The sequence below is a fragment of the Orycteropus afer genome, unplaced genomic scaffold, assembly GCF_000298275.1.
Source record: "Orycteropus afer afer isolate SDZICR_OR568_19922 unplaced genomic scaffold, OryAfe1.0 scaffold02103, whole genome shotgun sequence".
NCBI lineage: Eukaryota > Metazoa > Chordata > Mammalia > Tubulidentata > Orycteropodidae > Orycteropus > Orycteropus afer.
In genome coordinates this window covers 5,320-21,452 of record NW_006923690.1, presented here as the reverse complement: position 1 = coordinate 21,452, position 16,133 = coordinate 5,320, and the positions used below count along the sequence as shown (strand labels likewise).

General features: G+C 35.0%; 1 protein-coding gene across 1 annotated transcript; it reads right to left on the bottom strand.

The window, feature by feature from the left end:
- Nucleotides 1-4,115: 4,115 nt before the first annotated feature.
- Nucleotides 4,116-5,063, bottom strand: LOC103213425 (olfactory receptor 2AP1-like). The gene has a single exon (XM_007959212.2). It carries the CDS (start codon nt 5,061-5,063, stop codon nt 4,116-4,118), a length of 948 nt encoding a protein of 315 aa, XP_007957403.2.
- Between the last annotated feature and the right edge of the window lie 11,070 nt (nt 5,064-16,133).

The window sequence follows — 16,133 nt, the reverse complement described above, 5'->3', positions numbered from 1 at the left end:
TATCTCTTCCAGTTAAAAATGTGAATGATTTATTGAGTTTTTCTTCCTCTCTAATAGGAGCTGACTAAGATATAGGCTTTTCTTCTTTTCATTTGAAGATTCTCAATTGTAATTTAAGGAGCTCTGGGTGCATAGTGCCTACGTCATTTGACTGCTAGCCAGAAGGCTGGTGGTTCAAACCCACTAGCCACTCGTTGGAAGGAAGACTGGGCAATCTACTTCTGTAGAAATACCACCTCAGAAACCCAAGGAAAGGTCACTTTTTTATTCATGTTAATGGTGCAGTTTCCCAAAGCAATCCCACAAACAAAAGTTTTGTGTACTGTGTGAGACTGGTATCTTTAAGAAATAGAACCGCCACCAAAACACATCAATTTGGTAATTTCTTCAGGAAATCTCAAGAAATGAAAGAATCACTGTACATATTTACATTTATGAATAAGGGCTAGGTTAAACTAGACTGTAGGTAATGAATCTAAAATCTAGAAATGAATGCATAATATGTTTATTTATTTATTTATTTTGCTAGAGGAAATGGAGAAAACTTCTTAGAATCAGACGACATCTATTTACACATTCTGAAGCCAGTCTAGGGTAAAACTGTAATTTTTGGCTCAAAATGGAAACTTCTCATTTTAAATAGCTATTATACTGGGGAATTCATTGATTTTCAATTCAACCATAAGAAGAAAGCTTGAAGTTTTTGGAATTTCAGAGAGTGAATTTCTTCTTTTATAAGAAAACTGCTTAAAAACAAAACAAAAAAAATTTCCCTGTTTAAAAACAAACAAACCAAAAAAAAATCTGAATGCTTAATCAAAATTTACATTAAAATAATCTTGAGAAAACTCGGAAAATCTTACTCCTACTGGAATCCATATGTATGCAAATAAATTATAAAATATGAAGATTACAATGCTTCATTGAAAAGACTCCTAAAATAAATAAATCCCTGTGACAGAATAATATATCGGGAATAAAGTTCCACTGCATTGGAAATATTGAACTGAGATTCTACACCCACACTTCCCCCTTCTGACAATGACTAATTTGTAGCCTTGACACTCTGTGGATGTAAAACAGCCACTTACTTGGAACAACAGTAAGCCCTTTCACATATAATGTCAGAGCACTGGCAGAAACCACTATGCAAAGCAGAGATGCAGGGATATTGTCAAAGTTAAGAGGACTTGTGAGAAACGTTGGAATAAAGTAGAGATGGTACTATTAATTCTAAGAGGTCTTGTGGCACAGTACCTGAGACATGTGACTGCTAACCAGAAGGCTGATAGTTCAAAACCATCAGCTGCTCTGTGGAAGGAAGATGGGGTAATCTACTTCCCTAAAGATTTACCACCTTGGCAACCCAATGAATCAGAATCTACTCAATGGCAGTAGGCTTGGTTTGCTTTACTATTAACTCTCAGAATATTTTGATAGTGGAGCATAAGTGTCATTGAAACTTTTGAATAACAATACTATACACTTACTACTGGTTGTTGATTTTCAAAGACCCAAAACAAATTATTAATATTAAAACCCTAATCAATATTTATATATATATATTTTTTTCCTGGATAAATTAGAAGTTGAAATGGAAGATGTATATCACTTTTAATATTACATATTACTATGTTGTAGACTCCTAGAGTTCAGGCTGGTATAATACTATGCTAATTATCTTTTTTTGTAATTTTTAAATTAATTGTCAGTTTTCTTCTAGATAAATGTCTTGTTTATTTCAGTAAACTATGCTGAATTGGCTATTAAAATGTTGTATGTGTTTGTGTGTTATGTGTATGTGTATTAACAGAAATTATCCTTGTCAATAAAATGTCTACCTGTATGGCGTCTTTTTAATATATCCTTTGAAATTAATCAACCAACATAGGGTGACGATATTTTGTACGAATACCATTAATGTACTAATGACAGCATTTAAAATAATGTTTAAAACAACAAACAAATGAGTGAATTAATAAATCAACTACCTGATTGTCTAACTAACAAATTAACAAGTTAGCTGACTAATTTATTAACAGAAGTCATGTGTTAAGTGTTTAGGTCACTTTTGATGAAATTATGGCTAGGTATATACCCATTGCCATTGAATTGATTCTGACTCATACAACCCTGTAGGTACAAAGTAGAACTGCCCCATTGGGTTTCCACAGCTCTAAATCTTAAACCATATCTTTATCTATTTCATGTTGTTGTGTTGTTATATGCCACTGAGTCAGACCCAACTCATAGCGACCCCTCCTTGGGTTTCCGAGACAGTATCACTACAGAAGTAGAACTGCCACATCTTTCTCCCATGGAGCAGCTGGATAGCTTGAACCACTGATCTTTGGTTTTGCAGTGATGCGCTTTAACCACTAAGTCACTAAGGCACCAAGGCTAGATATATAGGGACTGACAAACTCTACATTTTCAATAATCTCTCCTCTATTCAGTTTCCCCTGCCACTAATAGTATCTCTGCTACCTGGAAGAGTCTGCATTATTAATTGACAAATGAATAAAGAAATCAAAAGTACAAACTTGATACTACTTAACTACATGCCTTAGTAAAAGTTTCTTAACATCTCTAAGGCCCAGTTTTCTTCTTCTTTAAAACAAGGACAAGGAGGTTGGAGTAGAAAAATATCTATAGTCTCTTTATATTGTAAAATTACCCATGCTATGAACTTGGCCCATGCATTCAAAGAAATGGACATGGATACAGCAATATTCTGAAAACCACAGCTTTTACTTGTCATAGAGACCCTGACTAAGAAAATCAGATTTTAAAGATACAAATTGTAGTACTAAAAGATTAAAAAAAAAAAAAAACTGAAAAGGCCTATGATTTAAGCATATACATTAACACCATGGATAAGATTATTATATATTCCCTATTAAATGATTATTGGATCAACAATTATGCAAAACACTAAATTGTTTGAAATTAGCTTGAATGCCATATTTCTAATTAGATTAGACTTGAACAATATCTTTATCTATTTCATGTTGTTGTTGTGTTGTTATATGCCATTGAGTCAGACCCAACTCATAGCAACCCCTCCTTGAGTTTCCGAGACAGTATCACTACAACAGAAGTAGATTGCCCAACCTTCTTTCCAAGGGGTGGCTGGTAGGTTTGAACCTCCAGCCTTCTGGTTAGCAGTCAAGTGCCTTAGGCACTATGCTACCAGAGCTCTTTCCTAGTTCATGAATTTGTCCAAATAATTTAATCTATATGTAAATTATCACTTAAAATTTTTCCATCAATAGTAAAACAAACGCAGAACGATTTTCTCTTTAAGATTTTTACCTCAAACACTTGAATATCCCTAAATTTGCAACAGATGACTACTGTGAAAAGACTAAATTTAAATCTTAAGTTTAGAAGTTGAAAATAATCAACTTTAAGTGCATTCACCCACATAAGCTAAAGTAAACTTCTTTAGGATGTAAATTTAATTAAGTTACAAATATAGAGATTAATGTGCATAATAACAATGTAGGAAAAAAAATGTTAAATTGCAATCTACTTCCATAGTGATAAGCCTAGGAAACCAAAGGAGAGGTCGCTATGAGTCAGGTCTGACTCAACGGCACATAACAACAACCACAACAAAACAACTTACTCTCAAAAGTCAAATCCCCATTCTTACTCTTCCCTCTACCTTTTCTTAAAAGTTAAGTACATATAAAAATACAGAATTAAACTGGTAGAAGACACACACACAAGATCACACAAAACAAGTACATTTTAACAACAGTAAAGATGGTGATAAAATCAGTTTAATCAAATAAGTAGTTTCACTGTTCAATTAGGAACATTAAGGAGATAATTTAGGAAAAATATTGTTAAATTATTATAAAGTGCATCTATAGTAGCATAGTGCCTAAGGCACTTGACTGCTAACCAGAAGGCTAGCAGTTCAAACCCACCAGCCACTCCTTGGAAGGAAGGTTGGACAATCTACTTCTGTAGTGATCTGCCTTAGAAACCCAAGGAGGGGTCGCTATGAGTCAGGTCTGACTCGATGGCACATAACAACAACAACAACAACATAGTATTCCAAACATTTCTTTATAATTTATTTTAATAATAGGCCTCAAATAATTTCACTTTCTTGAGAAAAAAAAAATATGTATCTTACCAACCATATTTTTGAAGGCTATTTTCACTTGCTGGTTCCTCAGAGCATAGATGAATGGGTTCAACAGAGGGGCAACTGAGGTATTTAGAACAGCTACTCCCTTATTAAAAGTACCTGCATCTTTAACAGAAGGATTTATATACATAAAGATACAGCTTCCATAAGAAAGTGAAACCACAATCATATGAGAGGAACAAGTAGAAATAGCTTTTTTCCTTTGTTGAACAGAGGGGAATCTGAGAATCGTACTGATGATGTATGTATAGGAAAGAATCACTAACACCAGTGTGAAGATGAGTGTCACTCCAGCAAGGATAAACTCAATCATTTCTATGAAATGTATATCTGAACAGGACAAATGCAATAATACAGTATAGTCACAGCAATAATGATTGATGATATTGGATGCACAGAAAGGCAACTGGAGAGTCATTATATATGGCACAATGACAACTAAAAAACCAGAGAACCAGGAACATAGGACAAGTTGAATGCACAGTCTCCTGCTCATCACAGTTGTGTAATGCAGGGGCCTGCAGATGGCAACGTAGCGATCATAGGACATGGCAGCTAAAAGGTAAAATTCAGTGGCTCCCAGAAAGATCTCAAAAAAATACTGAGTGAAGCAGCCGGCAAAGGAAATAGTCTTGTCTCCAGTTTCAATGTTGACTAGCATTTTGGGCACAAAGACAGAGGTAAAGGAGATTTCCAAAAAGGAAAAATTCCTGAGGAAGAAATACATAGGACTCTGGAGGCAATGATCCAGCAGTGTCAGAATGATGATAGTCAAATTTCCCATGATGCTGAGGACATAAGTTAGTAGTAATAAAAGGAAGAGCACAGCTTGAAGCCCGGAATCATCTGTCAGTCCAAGAAGAATGAACTCAATCACTGATGTTTGGTTTTCCATCATCAACTTCAGATAAATTATACTAGTGAAAGATGATTTAAAAAAAAAAAATGGAATAAAACTAAAAGTTCTACACATTTTTTAATATAAAAGTGTATTCAAGACACAATTAGAAGATTTTTAACCCTGAATCTTTCTTAATCCTTTATTTTGCAAATGTCTTACATCTGAATAACAAAACAATAGGTATAACAAAAAATATCTAAAGTAAGCATTTTGCATATTTTCTTATTTTGCTTCTTATATAAAAAAAGACTCTGACTCTTAGGAACCTTTTCAATTATTTCTTCCAAATTGTACAAAGATTTATTTCTTACCATTTTCCTACTTCTGTATACTTTCCTTCTTAGCCTTTCTATTCCAATTTTCATCTTTAAGCATTTGGTTGAGATAAATGTGCAAAGATAAATTTAAAGCAGATTTCAATAGAATCAGATTTATGTGAGGCTTTGAAAAGTTAACCCTTTATCTTTTCATTTATTAGCCAACAAAGTAAATATAATCCAAAATATGAGCTATAGAAAAGAAATTAACTTGTACTTTTCTGGTTTTGTATTTGTTGCTTAATTCAAATGGAGAAGGTATGTTTTAATGGTGTTCATCAAAATATTAAATCTAAATTATCTCATGGATGGAACTTTCTTGCTGCAAACAGGATCTGTCCTATAACATATAATACCAATACAAAAAAAAAAGAAAAAAAAAAAAAACCCACTTGCCATCAAGTCAATTCATACTCAAAGTGACACACATTGAGTTTCCAAGGCTGTAAATCCTTACAGAAGCAGACTGCCCCATCTTTCTTCAGTGGAATGGCTGGTGGGTTGAACCACTGAAATTTTGGTTAGTGGCCTTAACCACTACACCACAGAGCTACTTATTGACATATAGTCGTTCCTTTAAAAAGTCAATTCAAGTTCAAGTCTATGTATAACTTTCTCAATCAATAATAATTCCAATCAATAATAATTAGTTATTCCCCTTCTTTATAAGTATTTATTATAGCATAATACTAAATTATGAAATTTAGTAAATTGTTCTCTAGCAATTTGAAGTATACAAGCCTTATCTGTCCAACTTTAAAGTAAATAAACTGCCAATAAGAGTAGAATACTGTTACTTTATGTTTTTTTACAGAAGCCAGAATATTATTCAGATTTTGTCAAAATTTTAATGAAAAATTTACTTTTGATTCTATTAAAATTCTTAATCCTATCTTATTAAAAATGTTCTCACTAACTCACTGCCATGGATTCGGATCCGACTCATATTGACCCTTCCCTGGGGTTTCTGGGGCAGTATCACTGCAGAAGTAGATTGCCCAGCCTTCCTTCAAAGGAGTGGCTGGTGGGTTTGAACTGCCAGCCTTCTGGTTAGCAGTCAAATGCCTTAGGCACTATGTCACCAAAGCTCCAGAGCCCCCTATTAAATGCTGTTGTGTTGTTGTTGTTATTTGCCATCCAGTCGGACCGACTCATAGCGACCCCTCCTTGGGTTTCCGAGGCTGTATGACTCCGGAAGTAGATTGCCCAACATTCCTAGCTAGCTGGTGGGCTTGAACCGCCAGCCTTCTGGTTAGCAGCCAGATGCCTTAGGTACTAGGCTACCAGAGCTCCCACACTGATTTACACTCATTGTTAATTTTACAGAATAAGAGTTTACTGGCTAGGGATTTTTTTGTAATATTCTCCATCAACTGATACTATGAAACAGTACTAAGAGAATACTTTCTCCTACTGAAAAAAAATTAAAGATGTTTTCATTTTAATAATTAAATGTTTCACAGTTAGCATTGGCAGATGCTCAGATTATAATATATAATAAGTTATCAATAGTCAGACATCTAACACCCACTATCAAAATAAAAATTCCCAAAAGTTTGGAATAGACAAAATGTCAGCTTTTGTGAAATTACAGAAACTGAATGTCCAGTAAAAATATATATGAGAAAATATCTGGAATCTTAATATTGTCACAGGAGCCAATTCATTCTTTTGTGCCAGAATTGCCTCCTTTGTTAAATACTTCAAAAACTAGTTGTAAGAATAAAATATGTAATGTATTTAAAAGCTATAATATGCTATGTGATTATGCAGCGTTTCCATTGTTAATAAATAAATTCCTTTATGTCATTGAATAATCAAGTTTCTTGGATTAATATTATAAACCTATGTGTTAATTTAAATTGCGACTATCGATTCTTAAGTGTATTATAGTTATCCCTCATTCTGAAGGTTTGCTTCATGCTGCTTCGTTTTTACGAAGGGCTCACATTAGCAGTCTGTTTTCATAACTGAAAGAAATCTAAGAGGATTTTCTTTTTTAAGAATGAAGGCGAAAAGTGAGCCGAAACTAGCATCGGCGTTTGTTTTGCGGGGAGCCATTGACGTGGTGGCATGGAAGCCCAGCAACGGTGTGCCATCACCAAGCTCCTTCCCCAGGACCTACACTCAGCATTTCAGCATCAAGCCGCCATAGATTTGAACTGTGTCTGTGAATATTATATGTTAGTGTTACTTTAGGTTTTATGTGTTATTTGGTATGACTAGATAGGTTAATTTTGGGGTCTGGGAAAGCTCAAATAGTTTTCCCATAGAAATGAATGGTAATTGCTTCACTTTATGCCATTTCAACTTACAAATGTTTTCATAGGAAAGCTCTACTTTTGAATAGCCAGTGAACTCGTAATTGTAAAATTAATAATGAGTATAGTTAAGTGTGGAAAATGAAAAAGTAGGTACAAAAATAATCATTTGCAAAAATACTTCATATTCAGAGAAATACCCATATACAAATTCTACTATGACAAAAAAGCTCATTAAAGTAACAATATTAACAAAAGTAGCTATAAATCTTGAGAAATTTCGTCAATCAGTAATGACATTTTTTTCATTTCTACTTGATAACAATTATTTAGATTTTGGCAGATAATTTGAAGACATAAAATTTTATATTCTAGTTGTAGATCCTAGATATTAGTTAAAACTTAAAGTTCTAATAGAAAATAAGCAATTGCATTCATGGAAGAGCATTAATATTCTGAAATTTCTTGTTTTAAATAAAAATATCTTTGACAAAACAAAATATTATAAATATTTGCCACAAAATAGAAACATTTTAATGAATAACTATGTGAGAATTCAAAAGTGAGTAGCAAAAAAAGAATTTTATATTAGTAAGTTATATTTTCTATTAAATATAAGATCCACAAAAATGTCAATTTTTATATAAGAAGTATAGTTTAAATCAGACATACTTCTTTTCAGTATTATAAAGATCGTAATAGTACTTTACAATACAGATCAGTTTTATTCCTGAAAAATAAAAAACTGAACATATTAAAGGAATTTTTGTTTTAAAAACATAAAATCATGCATATATTGGATCAAATAATAAAAACTTGTTCCAGTTAAGATTTATTTAGCACAAGCAGTTTCATTTTATTTAACATTTATTTAGCTTTACAGTTAGCTGCCCCATAAAAAAGTAATTTTTATTTGTCATTAAAAGGATATGGAAGAACTTTCTCAATCCTTTCTGAATGAATTAATTGTAGATCATTTCTAAAATAAAAATGCTTCCAGGATGAATGTCGTAACTCTCATGCTTAGCCTCTGACTCCTGTGGTGGACCTTAAAACCTTAAGAAATATGTGTAAAATTATGGAACATTGTATGAAGTTATAATTATGAGGAAAATGAAAAAAATAGATTCATGAGAAATAAGAAAGGGCATAGTGTAAAAATATTTTTTAATTTAATTTATTATAGTTACTTTAAGCTGAATTGTGTGAATACACTGTGACATTTTCAGCCAGAAATAAATATATGTTAAAATATTAGATTTTTTAAATTGTCATTTTTGTTTAAATCAATCAAAAGTTCATTAAAATAATCTATGTACAGGATTACCACAAACAAAGATGAAAAATAGATAAATAATTCATTAAGGGAACTATGAATGTCTAGTTAAATATAGTCATAAGCAGCCCTGTCCTACCTCAAGTGAAGCAATCAGTTATATTACCTCCAAATCAGCTCCTTTTGTGGCTGAACTGGAGAATATGAAAGTTTAGAGCCCAATGGGAAATAGTCCCATGCCATCAGTAAAATAAAAATCTAAGCAATCTATTTATGGAAATAAATATTTAGATTACATAAATCATTTCTCCCATGAATTCAATTAACTGTCACATATACATAATTACAAACTACCCCTGTTATGCTGAAAGTCAATGCATTTTCCTATCAATAAAAGTGGACATATGCAGTACAAATATAATTTTTTCTGACATGGATGTATGGTGGTGATAATATAAGAAACTATTACCTGTTCAGGTAGGAAATTTGAAAAGGATCTCAGAAAAGATAGTCTAACTCACCATGATCTGTTTGCTTAGACTCAGGAGTTACATGGGTAAATACTTATTCTTTCAATCAATTTTTCAAGCTATTCAACAGTACTTCCATTTAATGTCTTACATAGCTTTACAGAGAAGTGATTGGCTCCAGGATTGGAGAAGTAAAGATAGAAAATGAGACTGGAAAATCAAGTAGTGCCAGATAGAAGGAAAGTGTTTTAAAAACATGAGAGCTCATCAAAAAACACAAACACAAAAAACAAAAGAGGAGCCAACCTAAAGGACCTCCTAATGGTTAAAGTAGAAGCAATTTGAGAAACAAAATATATGATGATAGTATAAAATTTTAACCCATATGGCAAAATAAATATCCCTAAATCAATACTAATTTAAATAAATAATTGGATAAATAAATAAATGATAGAGGACATATCCTTCCAAGGGAATTCTAATAAATAAATTAGAAGGAAAGACAAAAATAGAAAATAACCTTTAGGCAATTATCATATTAATAATTGTTGCAGATAATATTTGATGTGAAATTTTGTAAACAGAAATTTGAGGAGAAACAGTACTTGCATTGTCTCAGTGTTTCCACCAATCATTTAGTAATTATAAAGAGGGGTCGCTATGAGTCGGGGCTGACTCAACGGCACATAACAACAACAACAATATTAACTGTGACTAAAAGAATCAACACCAAGATTTTCCTATGAGGTGGAGGTCAGATACAACCCTGTTCTGTACCTTGTCCACCACTTCTTACACCAGCCATTTCCCCACAGGATTTTTTATCTATTAGATTTGAAAGTTCATTGAGAAGCTCACAGAGAACTCATGGAAACAAAATAACTGCAATAATAACCTTAATAAAAAGTGAAGGATATAAATAGAAACAAAGATATGCAAAAGGCAACATTTGGGAAAGATCCAAGCATGAGGCCTAAATGTCTAATAGGAGACCTGCTTACATCTCAAAGCAGATACCCTGAGCCTTTCCAAAAACTAGTGTTCATTCTCATCCATCAAGAAACTTTCATACAGCAAACTCAGTGATATCACTGTTACATACTCAATGTTTTTAGATAAATGTAGAAATAGATATGTGTGTTTGTGTGTTTACATACATATATTTTTTACCTCTGTTCTGTGAAAGAACCTATAAAAAGTGACACTCTGGTATCAATGAAGGTACCTAAAGCCCAGATCATAGACTCTAAGTGTCATTATCCAAAAAATGAAAGCAGAACATTTTGGAAAAAATGGTTGGTTTTAGGACTGGAGAAGGATAAGTACAAGGTGAATCTTGAACATCATGTGGACCCAGACACAAAGGAAGAGTTAAATTTGTGAACACATGTCAACAGGTTTCCTGAGTCTAATTGAAGGAGCTTCTCCTGACCAAGTCTGGAATAATTGAGTAAGAAAATAATGAATAATATCACATAGAATAAAGTGAAAATACTTAACTCCATAGACTGATGGATGATAAATAGGAGTACTGGTGGCACACTGCTGAAAGAACTTGGTTGTTATAGATAGATTAGATAGATGATACATAGATAAGTAGAATGATAGATGGATAGACAGATAGAAATGATAGAGAAAGAGAAGCTCTTCTTTACATGAGAATTCAACTAATAAACATTGGAAGTAAGAATGGTGGAATTAGAAAAATTTGCCACTTAACCAAAACCATACACACAACCAACAACCTACTGCTATCAAGTCAATTCTGACTCATAGTGACCCTCATTTGGTTTCCAAGGCTGTAAATCTTTACAGAAGTAGATTGCTTCATCTGCCTCCCATGGAGCAGCTGATGGGTTTGAACTGCTCACCTTCTGGTTAGCAGCCAAATGTCATACCCATTATGTTATCAGACCTCCTTAGCAAAAACCATAGCAATGATTATTTCAGGCATGAATCATCAATAGATGGTTGACTCTATTGACTCTATCAATAGATGGAGCAAAGTATGATGAAAAAAAAGAGATTTATTAATTACAAAATATGTATCCATTAACTACAAATTGAAAGAGGAAGGAATGAAAAGCAGAAACAATAAGGTAAAGTGTTAACGTGTATGGAATCTTGGTGAAGGATATAGGGAATTCTTTGTACTCTTTTTGCAATTTTTTTTTAACTTAATTTAATCTATAACATTTTGTAAATATTTAGATTTCAAAAAATTGAAACAGAGAAATTCTGGAAAGATGACAGCATAATCAAACAACCCTTCTGATCTTCCCCCCAACCAGCACCACCACAAATATAAGAAATACAGCAAGAAAATGCTGCTTGACTTTGAGGAACTTCGAATCAGAGAACAGAGAAAGCAGCAGGAAATTGCAAATAGGCAAGTATAAAAGAATCATAAAGTCACATATGACAGGAAAATCACTTCTCCCACTGTCACTGCTGTTCCCACTAGCCATGTAGGCCACCTGCTACTGTGAATTAGGGAAGTGGCCCCAGAAAAAGAGCCTGTTTCTCTAACTACCACACCTCTTAGCTGTACAAAGAAGAGACAGTACTCCAAGCTTCTGTTCTAAAATCAACAAGGCAGACATTGCCAGGTCTGCCCACCACCAGACACTGTCTGCAAGCCTCCTGTGAATTGCTACAGAAGACCACCTTCAGCAGAGTTATTCCCATAGTAAACCCTTTACTGGCCTTCCTGTGTATCCTAGAGTTCAAGCCTCTGCCACCAAAAAGACAGACCTCCTGGGGAGTCAATTCAGGTTGATTTGCTCCCCTTTCTGGTTGTGACTGAGGACTACTGACTGAACCTGCTATGTGCTAAGAAGCAGACATCTTTAGTGGTCACTATAACCACAGCCAACATTCTGCAGAGAGGGCTCTGGTAGCAATAAGACAAGCCTGCTGTGAATTGCTGCATAATGATTCTACGGTAGAATCTGCTCCCAAAGAAAGCACGCGACTGTATCCCTGTGGATCTCATAACTCAGGTCTTTGAAACCAACATGACAGAACTCCCCGGAACTCACTTTTGGTCTGCCTGCTGACCTCTGATAGCAACAAGGCAGATCTCTATGGGAATCTGAGCAGAGCATGACACTCCCACCCCAACCTGGTAGTTGTTGATTTCTAGGCTGTAGCAAGCTGCTACAGAAGGCCCCATAGTGGAATCTGCTTCCATAATCAACATGTTGTCTCCTGTGCAACACATAGCTCAGGCCTCTGAAACCAACATGGCAAACCTCCCTGGGAATCCGTATTGGTATGTCTGCTCCCCCTTGTAGTCAACTCTGAGTATTACTAACAGAGGCTGCTGTATTCCAGGAAGCAGGCATCGTGAGTATAGATTACATCCATAGCCAACATACTATGGGAGAAACACTGATAACAATGAGGCAGACCTCCCTGGGGATCCATTTGGATTACGACTACCCTTCCCAAATTTTATTGCTGGACTGATATGAACTTTTATGGAAGGTTCCCTACAGTGAAGTCAGAATGTAGGTTACATAAGTAGAGCCTTCTCTCTCAAATACCACAGCCACTGGAGCTCTGAAACTAATAAGACACCTTCCAATGGTACTTCTGGGGAGTGTCAGCCCCAGCTCCTCCTGAAACAGAGGAAAGCCTGCCTATGTTTCCTCTGAATGCCAGGTCAGATATTAGCAGCCCCCACTGAGCAGGGAAGGAAATTTAGGCCAAAACCAGAGAGCAAAACCCAGACCTGAAGAGAATTTACTGGGGGGGGGGGGGCTTTCCAACTAAAAATTTGATTATAGAACCAGAAAAAACAAGGGCATAATTACCATAGAGAGGGAACTGTTTCCCCAGGTGGATAGATTGATTAGTACATGATATCTTGCCTGAGTGGTGATGCCTACTGGTAGAGAGACTGACCACAACTTGTTCTCTGGTACGTTTGGGAGAGATTGAAATTTGAAAAAGGAGATCTGGAACTCTTGAATCTTGGTTAAACCAGGGAAGGAGAAGGAACTATCACAGAGAGGGAGAAGAAACATTAAGCATGAGCTACAGGTTTTGCCCACCTAAGAGTTTCTTATGGAAAGTAGTGTGGGCAAAAACACTACTGTGGTAGTTAAAGTTATGTGTCAACTTGGCTGGGCCATGATTCTAAGTGGCTTAGCAAGTATGATATAGTTATTCCCCATGATGAGATTGGGTATAATATAATCACCTCCATGATGTAATATGCAGTAAACAGCCAATGCATTAAAGGGGAGTTACATTCAAGGTCTGGCCTGTTTCCAGGATATATGCAAATGCTTCAGGAAAGGAAAGTGAGCTTTTTGCTCATTTTGGATCCTGCTTTTGGCCTGTCATCATTTCTAGTTCCTGGACTTGAACCAGTGGCCTGCCGTGTTGCCAGCCGATCTTGGACTCATCAGCCTCAGAGGCCAGCAGCTTGCTATACCATCTGCCAATCTTGAATTCAACAGCTTTTTCAGCTGTGTAATTCAGGAGAAGGCTCCGGTTTGACACTTGATCCATGGATTTGGGACTTACCAGTCCCTACAATTCTGTCAGCTATTTCCTTGAGGTAATTGTTTTTCTCTATGTATATGTATGCATGCTTAAAGAGAGAGAGGAATACTGGAAAAGACTGAGAAAGTTAATACCCACAAAAATTGTAATTCCTCCTACCCCCTGCAGAAAAATCACTAGAAAAAAAAATATTCCATCGAAATAAATATGACAAAGGCTGCAAAAGTACATGCAGGGTTGACCAAATAAAACAGGAAAATAAATAAATAAATAAATAACAGAGCAGTACAGTCCACACAAAGAAGCAAAATAAAACAGGAGAAACAAGGGATCAGGATACAGACCCAAAACCTCCCTGAGGAAGATGCAGCATTGGAACTCCCTGATATGGAACTCAAAAGAATTTTATTTAGGTACCATCAACTAAGGAGCTATGGTAGCATAGTACCTAAGGCACTTGACTACTAACCAGAAGGCTGGTGGTTCAAACCCACCAGCCACTCCTCAGAAGGAAGGTTGGGCAATCTACTGCCTCGGCAACCCAAAGAAGGGTCACCATGAGTCGGGTCCAACTCAACGGCACATAACAACAACAACAACCATCAACTAATTGAGAGACAGATCAAGAAAAACACTGACAAAATTGAAAAGACAGAGAAAAATCTAGAACAATTTCAAAAGCAATACAAGAACAAAATGACAAAATAAATGAAAAATTAGAAATCATACAAAATCTACAGACAAAAATCCAGATGATTAATATTAAATTTTCAGAAATAGATAACACATTGAATGGTCAAAGGAGTAGAATTGAATCAATAGAAGACAGAATTAGTGATATTGAAGACAAATACTTCTTGGAGACCAAGAAAAAGACCACCAAAAGGACATGCTTGCAAGGCACATGTTCTAACAAAAGCTAAGAGAAGGCAAGGCATTTCTTGCAGTTGAATGCTTGCTTGGCTCCAGCTTTGTGCTCTTGGAGCAGAACATTCTTTCAGCAGAATGTTTACTAACCTGTTTTGCTGGAACAATTTTTTGCTCTAAGAATAATATACTTTAGTAATCATGCCTTAGAATAATGTATCCTAGTAATTATCTTATACTTTAGAATCATGTATCTCAACAATCATGTCATGTTTTAGAATGATGGATTTTAGTGATTATTTACTATTCCTGTAAGAGATATTAACCCAATTAATCGTCCACTACTTGCTGACATGGGAAACAACCTCCGAGTACAGGAAAGAGTAAAATTTTAACTTTTAGATAATATTTGATTGTTATAAGAAAATATTTGATTGTATTTGATTGTATACTTGATTGTACTAAGGAAATTCCAAGAATAATGATTTAATCCTGTGTTTAAGTATAAATAAAGCAAGACAGATGCATTAGGGGTCACTCTCACAGAATATGCAGAGTGTCCACCTGGTCCCTGTTCCTTTTAAACTTTTAATTCTTTTGTGTTGCTTTGTTTCATGACCTGTGTTGTCTTGCCAGATATGGCAAATACCTCAATACTTCTTTGGAAAAAGATCAATCAGAAAAAAGACCAAAACAAAATGAAGAAAGTCTAAGGTTCATGTGGGATACCATCAAAAGGAATAACCTGAGTGTCACTGGAATTTCAGAATGTTGTTGTAGTTGTGCGCTGTTGAATCGGACCCAACTCATAATGACCCATCCTTGGATTTCCAAGATGGTATCACTACAGAAGTAGATGGCCCAACCTTCCTTCTGAGGAGTGGCTGGTGGGGTTGAACCACCAGCCTTCTGGTTAGTAATCAAGTGCCTTAGGCACTACGCTACCAGAGCTCCCAATTCCAGAACAGGAAGAGACAAATGAAATCACAGACAAAATTGTCAAAGATTTGTTGGAAGAGAATTTTGTTGCTATGATGAAAGATGAGAATATATCCATTAAAGAAATCCAACAAACACCAAACAGGATAGACCCCAAGAGAAAATCACCAAGACATATCATCATCAAACTCACCAAAACCAAAGACAAAGAAAGAATCACGAGAGCAACACAAGAAAAACAAAAAGTTACTTACAAGGGGCAACCAATAAGACTAAGTTTGGATTTCTTGGCAGAAACCATGCAGAGGAGAAGACAATGGGATTGTATATATAAAACCCTGAAAGAGAAAAATTTCCAACCAAGAATTATATACCCAGCAAAATTGTCCCTCAAATATGACGGTGAAATTAGGACATTTCCA

What these genes read in the sequence shown, in the direction of transcription:
- LOC103213425 (XM_007959212.2), bottom strand. Translation starts at nt 5,063, where the DNA reads ATGATGGAAAACCAAACATCAGTGATTGAGTTCATTCTTCTTGGACTG.